Consider the following 9,662-nt stretch of genomic DNA (forward strand, 5'->3'; position numbering starts at 1 on the left):
AGAGAGAGAGAGAGAGAGAGGGGTATTGGCACACTGCAACTCATTACTTACCTCTTTATAAATAAGGTACTTACATTCACCTGATCTGATATTTCATATCCTTAGAGATCTGCTTAGTTGCTGATATTCAAATCTATTAGATGTGTTTTTGATGAAAACAAAGAGATCTGTTCAGCTGCGAGCTTTTGTACATGATACAGGCTATGAGTACCACTATTTCAATGCAAATTCTTTTAGCTCAAAGCGATGAGAAAAGGCATCTGATTTGCTTCATTTTGAATCTCTTTATTTTATTCCTTATCATGGTTGTACAGTTGTACTTGATATAGATAATCATAATCAATGATTCTTCTCGTATTGTGTGGTTGTGAAATTCAGGAGAAAATAGACTTCAACAATGGTGATACTTTTGAGTGCCTATTTAAGCAGTGTTGGGAAATTTTGAAGGAACAAGAAGGTTTCACTTTGGATGATGTCTATTCTGCATATGCCACATTAAAGGGAACAAATTATAATGGCAGATTTGATTCAGTAAATATTGTTGATAGTGACGGAAGTAAGGACCTGACAACATCAGACTGTGAGACTAGTGCCATAGAGTTTCAGAAGACAGTAGGAACAAAGAAGAGATTTCAGCCAATGGAATTTAAAGGATGGGGTTCCAAACCACTCATTGAATTCCTGAGATCAATAGGGAAGGACACAACCAAGAAGTTATCCCGGTTTGATGTGGAGTGTATCATCTCTTATTACATCAAGGATAACAACCTCCCAAAACAGAAGAAAATGGTTCAATGTGATAATAATCTGTATTCCATCTTCAAACAGAAATCCATCAATACGACAAAATTATATCAACTTCTGGAGGAACATTTTGCAGAAATTACTGTAATAGAGGACAGTGGAAATCAGGATGAAGATGAAATCAGTTTGGAAGATAAGAACAAAGGTACAAAGAGCAAGAAGAGAAGAGTTATGAGCTCAGATGTCATAACAACTGATGAAATCAAAAGTCCTAGCATACATAAAAGCTGCTTTGCATCCATTATTGCTGAGAATATGAAGCTTGTTTACATAAGGAGGAGCCTAGTAGAAGATTTTTTGAAGGAGCCCTATCATTCAGAAAGCAAGATACTGGGGAGTTTCGTGAGAGTGAAAAATGACCCTCGAGACTATCTTCTGAGAAATAGTCACCAGCTTTCACAAGTTAAAGGTATTGTATATGTTATCGAGTCAATATAGTGTGATTTATTGTGTTAATAATCTCTTTCCCAAACACAGGAAAGGAACAATTTTCCTTTCCTAATGCATACTTTCTGCGAAACAAACGAGGCCTCAGATTAGATAACTTCCCTTGTAGCTTAGATCTGGTTGCATGGTTGTCAATGACAACTTCTTGATGTAATTATAATTGAATTGTTGGCCAAAATGGATATGACCCTAATGAGAATATAACAACTGATCTTTAGTAAATATTATACAATAAGACCTTCACTAAGATATTATATTGTGTTGCGATCTTTTTTTATTTTACTTTATATTCTGGTAGGCATGAAGAAAATCACGACAACTAATGGAGCAGGCTTCGAAATTCTCCTGCAAGTTTCCTGTTGTACAAAAGATATTCCCATTTCTTTGCTAGCAGATACTGACTTCACTCAGGTATCCAGTGACAAGCTTTCATATTTACAAAAAAAATGAATTTCATAGCTCAAATAGTTCATTTCTTATTTGCATAGAAGACTGAGATTCATCTTTCTTGGTCATACAGAGATGTAATAAACTGTTCATTTCTAACTGTCCTACTAGCTGCCTTAACATTCCCAAATGCATGTAGATTACCTATGTAAAAATTGAGAGAAGCTAAACTTTTCATACTATTCCAAACTGTCTTGATAGATAAAACATGATTTGCAATGCTGGTTAAGCTATAGCTATTATATATTTTGTAGTAGTCTACAAGTTGTTTTGCTTCTTTGGTAATAAATAACGATTGGAAATTTCGATTCATGTTATTCTACTGGACTACTTGCAGGAAGAATGTGAAGATTTGCGTCAACACATCGCCAAAGGCTTGCTAGAGAAACCTACAGTCGTAAGTTTAATGTTCTCTTCTGAAAGATATCACTGCAAGGATAGTGTTCCTTTTTTTTGTTAGTTTTCCTTTGGGTTTCAAGCAAAAGTTTTGTGGTTCACATGGACGACTGAGATTATTTCTTGTATGCTATGTAGATTTTTCTTTTGCTCTGAGTTTTCAAAATGATGGTTTTATCAGAATGTACTCTTGAATCAGCCTCTATACTGTAATGGTACATAGGGGCGAACGCAGGTAGGGGCAACAGGGGGCTGCTTCCCCCAGTTGGCTTTTCTTTCTGCTATACCGAGTCTCATATTTAACATGTTTTCATGGTTTTACCCTATTATCAGGCATGTCTTTGCCCCCACTATCAATCATATCTCACCTCTCAGTGCTCTCATTTAGTTCAATCAGTTGACTTTTGAAGTTTGTAAGGTTATGACAGTAGATAGTATTGAAGGGTTCCAAGACAGGTTGGAAGTTGGAGGCAACTGTTATAACGTTTCAGGCTTAAGAACTGTATTCAAGCTCTGTTTTCATTCATCAGAATTTATTTTGGGGTTGATAGTTTTTTTTTTTTGCCCCCACCTCTAAAACTTTATACGTCCGTGACTGCACATACATAGATACTTTCCTAGCCTTGACCTGAGTAATTGTATTATAGGCTGCGCTTCAAGAGAAGGCAAAAGTTCTCCATGAGGACATAACTAAGCATGCAAGTATCTCTAACTCTTTGCCTATTGACATATTTACGTGTAACCTCTTTTGATTATTTGCCAACCTCAACTGAATGTGTTGCTCTTCACATATGCATCCCTTTTGCATCTTGTGGATACTGTCAGTGGATTCAGAAAGAGTTGGTCAGATTGCAAAATCGGGTTGATTACGCAAACGAGAAAGGCTTGAGAAGAGAATATCCTTCCATAGTTTTTATGCAAGTCTGCAGTAGTTTAAGTTTTGCATCACTTTGAATCTCTTAAAATGATGCATCATTTTACTTGATATATCTGGTTTCTTTGTCTCTTGAATCAAATGATTGTGAGCCTTAACCTGCTTTGTGTTCAACGCTGGACGAATATTTGGAGCAGAGAGAGCGACTAAAGAAACCATCTGAACAAGAACGACTGTTGAAGCAGTCACCAAAGGTCATTCCTGAGGTTATAGACATTGATTAAATACGGTTCTCTGGTCTCATTGGTGATTGATAAGCAGTGAAGTGTCTGCTCACTACAATTGATCTTGTTGGGGTGAACTGTTCAGTCTTTTTGGGATGCTTGGTAATAAGCTAGAGTTGAGCAATCCAAACTTCTCTTTTTCATGATATGACTTGTGGACATGTTTGCCTTTTCCTTCAAAGTGCTTTTACTATTTTGCTTTGAGAAAACAGCTTTGGACTTTGGTATTGGGATAGTGAGTTTCATTTCTGGAATCACTTGTAACCAAGTAACGAGTGTACTTAAAATGTAAACTGCACCACTAAATTATAGAAAATATATACATGTGAATGAGATATGTACTGATTTATTCCAGGAGAAAGCATATGTTTGCAAATCTCTGTCCAAGCAAGATTAGCTCAGATTATGAACATAAATAAAATTCAAATCAACCTTGAATTGCAGTAAAGTACAAAAGCTATATACGAGTCATTGAGCAAACACTATACACAATTGCATCACCGAAATGTCCCCAATATTATAAAATCTACATATTAAAACAACTGGTATTTATCAGATGCCATCAATAGCATTTTTCAGATTACCACCAAATAATGACATGAGAGGTCCTCCATGGACCCTCCCCTCAGGAATTTTGAAGTCAAAGCCCTTTCTCCCATCACTGCTACCAACACCAGTTCCACACCCGTTTCTCTCCTCCTCAGGCTTCTCAGAACTCAATAAATTTGAATAGGATGATGAGGACTTCATTGACAGAGGAACCAACACCTGTGCAGGTATGAGATGCCTTGTCCCTGGATTTTCCAGCGAATCAATGCTGTCAGAAATAACACTGACTCCTGAAGAAGAATGAGTGTAATCAAAACTGCTTCCTGCAGTTGAAGTTGCAGATACAAGCCCATGGAAAAGTCCGGGTCCAATGAGACCTCCCTTACTCGTTTCCCTCTCCAGAACCAGGCTGCTATGAGCAGCACATAAACCGCTCTTACCTCTGGCAAATTTCTCGCATTTTCCCTCTCCCCAAGTGCATCTTTTTCCCCCACCATGAGCCTTGCAGAAGTCTGTGCTCCCTTGAGCACTTTTTCCACAGTTGTCAGACCTGCATCTCTTCCCTCCACCATGCCTGACACAACAATCAGTACGGCCACGGGCGCTTTTTGTGCAACCCGACACAGAACACCTCTTTCCACCACCATGAGCAACACAGAAATTAGTGCCACCATGTACACTCTTGGGGCAAATCCCACCCCCATCGAAAAGACAACGCTTTCCTCCACCATGTCCCTTGCACAATGGCGTGCTTCCTTCAGCACCCTTGGTACAACCTTGAAATATGCAACGCTTTCCACCACCATGTGCTTTGCAATACATGGTACTCCCTTGGGCTCCCTTTGCACAGCACTCATACTGGCAACGGCGGCCACCACCATGAGAGATACATAAACCAGCCTGTCCTTCAGCACTACGAGTGCAGCCTTCCACCTTACACCTTTTACCCCCACCATGTCTAATGCAAAGCCCTGACTTTCCTCGTGCTGCCTTGGTACATCCACCAGAATAGCCACATCGTCTACCACCACCATGGGCTATGCAGTTATCGGTTTTCCCTTCAGCACTTTTAGTGCATCCCAAGTGCTGGCACCTCTTCCCTCCACCGTGTGCCTTACAGTATGCCGTTCTGCTCTCAGCACCCTTGTTGCACCCAGGTTTCTGACATCTCTGTCCGCCCCCATGACCAATACAGAGACCAGATGCCCCTCGTGCTCCCTTTCTACAGCCTAGAAACTTGCATTTCTTAGGATTGCTAGTTCGGTGGTCTGAAGATGTTCCTGTAGTTGTCTGCTCAGAGACTGTTCCTGCCGAGTACTCTTCCGTAGAAGAAGGTTCATACCTCAGCTGGGATTTGGCCCCAAGCTCCAAGAGTTCTCGGGTCTGCAAAGAAACCTCGGTACTGTTCCTTCTCGGAGCAAAAAGAAGTGATGGCATATAGCCACCTGATTTCTTGGCTGAAGTAGAGCCTTCATCAACAAGTGGGATCGAGAGTTGATTATCATGGTTCCGGAGAAATGATGTATTAACATCAGTCTCTCCTGATATGGCGCAATCAAGCACCCCTGAAGCTTCAACAGTCCCTCCAGAGAGTCCAAGTTGGAGGATTGAATCGCCTTCAGATGCAAATCCCTGAGATAATCCTTTATTCTTTGTAACCTGAAAATTGTAATAATCATCGCAGTACTCACTTGGTGTTGGGCCCAATCCAAGTACTAATCTGCAGCTGTCATCAGGGGCACTGGAAGAGTCAATCCTGAAGTTGCTTTGAGAACATCTATACCTGGTTGTGTTGCTTCCACTTAAGCCAGGGCTATTCAAACATAGAACAGTGTCACCATAGTTGCCATTTTTTGTCATCTCCCCATCATGGGAAAATAATATGCTCTTCCTGTTCAAATCCATTTGCTGAGAGTTGCGCTTTTACCAGACCAAAATAACAAATCAATCTTCACCACATAAACTTATCAGGTCCATATAATTAAATGAACAAGTAGACGACATCCAAACACATGGTCTCCACCGCTAACAAAGCCTGATGTATCTGACCTGTCCATCTTACTCGAATTAAGCTCCAACACCCCAACACATTTCTATGAAATTATTCACTTCTGAAAATATCTGATTACGTTTCTTGGATAGAACCCCTTTATGAGAATAGTTGATATCAACGTGCAAACGTCGTCGGAGCTTGTTCTGCTCCCTGATGAAAAATCATTAAGCTTCATTAACCCTGACAATAAGAGGAAAACAAAAAAAGGCTAATTATATTATGCATGAACCAAAATGAAGAAAACAAAATCAGGCAACTTAATCACAGTAATCTAATTCTAAGACAGGAAACAAAGGAAACTACCAGAGTAGAAACAATATTTCAGACTTTTAGTTGACAAAGTTAATAGCAAAGTAAAGAGAACCTAAATCAGGGGATGGGGATGAGCCTCCCAGCAAGGCTGTGGGTTCCAAACCCCTTAAAAAAATAAAAATTAAAAAATTAAAAATACAACCTGAATCTAACACAACAGTCTGACCAAGTAGTACATAGTGATCCCAGAATTAACCAATTGCTTGAAATTTTTGGAGAAATTCTATATATGACTATGCACGGATGTTTTCCATAAATAAATAGAAGTTTGTGAATATCCAATGAACCATATTTACTAAATATTGATTTTATCGCATTCTACAAGTTCAGCTACAATTATAATCGAACATATTCAACTGGAAGTGGAACTATCAAATGAAATATTCCATAATTCAAGAAAATAAATCACCAATATAATTCAAGAAAATAGATCACCAATATAAGTCAGCTCATAACCATGAACCCATGAGTGAAAGGTGCAACAGCAACAAGAAAATGCACAACTCAATACCATTAATTTCACATTTACAGTCCAATATTCATAAAGCACAGAGAAGTAAGTACATTTGAAGATAATCTATCATGTTGCAGCAGAGTATTACAACACCAAAGCACTTCCAAGTCCTTCCTATATAAACCCCCCAACTCACTCCGACACTCCCTCACTCCTACACCCTTCCATCTTCCAAATCCAAACTCTTACTATAATATCTGGATATTTTGTGTTTACATAAAAAAAGACCATAACCTTGAAAAAATAGAGGAATTATTGAAGTCTTAAACCCAACTTACAAAATTTTAAACTCAACAAATAGCACATCCATGTATTTCTAGAATTATTGAAAACCAAAAGATTTCCACAGAATGCAGAACACTCTTAACTAATACCGCGGACACAAAATCACCATACTCCATGGTTGACTGCATAGTTATTGTTATTCAAATAGTCATCTTTAACACTACAAACCACAAGTTTTACTATGACAAAATTACAACCCCAGGAATGAAGTATTGACGATTAACCTACAAATTCCATAGACTGAAGCTCTATTCCTACCCATGTGGTTCAACAACAATTGCATTTAAACTTCATCATCGTTATAGTCGCAAAAATTTGATGATGAAGCAATACCCAGTTCCTAGGTTTTGGTATGATCACACAGTGAATCAAGCTCATCTAGCAAAATCACACTATTTGCAAAGGTTTTAACTTTAAATAGAACGAGAATGACTCAAATGCATTCAACTCTGCTGCTATTCCACATACTGGAAACAAACATATTGTATGGCAAATTGAGTCGAATTCTTGACTTCAAAGGTTTTCAAAAGGAGGAAGTAGTGGTCAATTCCCAGCCCTACTTGTTATTGAATCGAAAACAAGAAGATAACAATAGATACATGTGGTTATGAAACAAGTTTTGTTCCACTATCACCTCAAACTAATACCAACCAATATCAGGGCCACAATTTCAGTATCAAGTTTCTTACTTTACTTCATAATAGTAATTGTTTTTATTATACCATATAAGATTTAAAACAGATCAAAACAAGGTGACAACCCAAATCCATAGTTGAACAAAACACTAATTTTCAAGATCTACAAGAAAAGTATGATAACAACTAACAAGACCCACAAGCATCTTACAACAAAGAAGTTAGTAAAGAACACAACTAGATCACATACCCCCAGATTACAAGCCACACTTAGAAACACCTGCATCAAAAAAGACAGAACTGAGAACTCCCCAGTCAGTAAAACACAGCACTATGTCCATTAAAAACTCCAACATACAAACACCACCCCACAAAAAATACCACCACCCATTACTCAACACCTTGAAAAACCTTATACAGAACCAATTCCAATACAAAAGGGCACCCAAGAAAAAGAAAAACCAAGCAACATGAACAGACACAGAAACAGGGAAAACAGAATTGAAAGAAGAGATGAATACCGTGATAAAAGATTTAAGAGATGAGGCGCATCTGAGCAGCAGCAGGAGGAAGAGGAGGAGGACATATTCTAAACAAGGAAAATTTCTCTGCTTTCAAACGAAGATTAACAAGATGATGCAAGAAACCCAAATAAACAAACAAACAAACAAACCAGCAGTGGCAAATTGGCAAACACCACTGATTAGGTATAGAGAGGGTGAAATTATTTAATTTATGTATTTCATTATTGTCCACTATTTATATTTATTTTGATTTGGGCGGCCCTCTGCGTTTCTTCTTCATTTCCCTAATGAAGCTTTGTCTTTTAATCCGTGAAATACCGGAAATAGCCTTGGTTGGGGTCACTAACTATCAGAACCTTACATAGGTGTAATGGGCCCTGCTGATTTGGACGATGCATACTTTTTCTCGAAAGCGACGGGGGCAGCATGCAAAGACAGTTTTACCCTTTTGCCAGCGGCCGCGTAAATTGTTGCCGCCATAATATAATGTGCCGGCTGTTCTTATGATTCTGAGTTAATGCCTCTGTTTTATCCAACAAGTTCTTAACTGCTAGATTACCCTGCCCCAACCATGTACTTCCTTTTATTGATCTTTCGAGTCAAAGTAATTCAAAGAAAACAAATAAGTAAAACTAAGAAACTAAGGTTTCATTAATAAGAGCAGATTTGTGTGTGGGTAAATCACGACATTTCCTCTTTTGTGCTCATAAGTTTATATACTACTACATTCTCAAAAGACAGGGTAACTGATCGTTTTTTTATTTTTTCTCTGCATCAATTCTTAAAAAAACAGATTTGTCTTTACACAAACTAACAGAGCATGTAACAACATGTACCGAAATTTAGTTGTGTTAATGAACCATTATAAAATGAAATGTACCAATATTAGAAGTCGCCTGAACATCATATACTGTTTTTAAAATATTTCATATGTATAAAAATTGTTAATTTGAGTTGACAAAGTAAGAAAAAAAAAGAAATTAAAAATAGAACCCCTAGTAGCAAAGCAGTGTAGCAGCTCACCTTGTGAGTTGAGTGACTCTAGGAGGGAACCAGGAGACACACAAACTGCAGCACACGAGGACCGGGTCTCCCTCAAGTCCTCCCTCACTGCCATTGCGCTGCATACCGAAGACGCGTCAATCACCCATTGGCCACAACCGCAACAACTTGGAGAATTCCGGCGCCTTTTGGTACTTGATTGGTTTAGGTTCCTCAGATGCGTGCCGCGTTTCGAGCGTGTGCTACATTTCTACTTCTTTAAATATTATTTTAATTTTTATTTATTAAGGTAAATAGAAAAATTAAAATAATAATAAAAAGGGGGAATCAAATGACCCACTTGCTCTCTCTATATATCGCTAAACGACAAGGTCCCATGATGATGATGAAATGAATCATTATTATTGGAAGCCAATATCAAGGCACACACGACTTGGTGACGTGGCTTCTGTAACATCCCAACAAAGGAAGAGGAAGAGAACCCTTGTGCGCTTCCCTTCCTTCCGGAGAGCCCTATGCTTTTCTTTCTTTACTTC

General features: G+C 38.4%; 2 protein-coding genes across 2 annotated transcripts in view; one reads left to right on the forward strand and one right to left on the reverse strand.

Annotated features, from left to right (window-relative positions):
• The window catches only part of LOC101297742 (zinc finger CCCH domain-containing protein 19-like), a 5,456-nt gene extending 2,610 nt beyond the window's left edge, over positions 1-2,846 (forward strand). Inside the window, exons 3-6 of the mRNA XM_004301943.1 lie at positions 379-1,213; positions 1,550-1,662; positions 2,036-2,095; positions 2,742-2,846. Coding sequence (XP_004301991.1) covers positions 379-1,213; positions 1,550-1,662; positions 2,036-2,095; positions 2,742-2,846 — 1,113 coding nt within the window. The remainder of the gene's footprint in view (positions 1-378; positions 1,214-1,549; positions 1,663-2,035; positions 2,096-2,741) is intronic.
• Positions 2,847-3,560: 714 nt separating this feature from the next.
• Positions 3,561-8,257, reverse strand: LOC101302269. Its single transcript, XM_004300643.1, has 2 exons — positions 8,122-8,257; positions 3,561-6,034 (listed from the first exon to the last, which is right to left on the reverse strand). The coding sequence occupies exon 2, from the start codon at positions 5,704-5,706 to the stop codon at positions 3,805-3,807; it is 1,902 nt and encodes a 633-aa protein (XP_004300691.1). The 5' UTR covers positions 5,707-6,034; positions 8,122-8,257; the 3' UTR covers positions 3,561-3,804.
• Between the last annotated feature and the right edge of the window lie 1,405 nt (positions 8,258-9,662).

This window comes from Fragaria vesca, linkage group LG5 (genome assembly GCF_000184155.1).
Source record: "Fragaria vesca subsp. vesca linkage group LG5, FraVesHawaii_1.0, whole genome shotgun sequence".
NCBI classification, from domain to species: domain Eukaryota; kingdom Viridiplantae; phylum Streptophyta; class Magnoliopsida; order Rosales; family Rosaceae; genus Fragaria; species Fragaria vesca.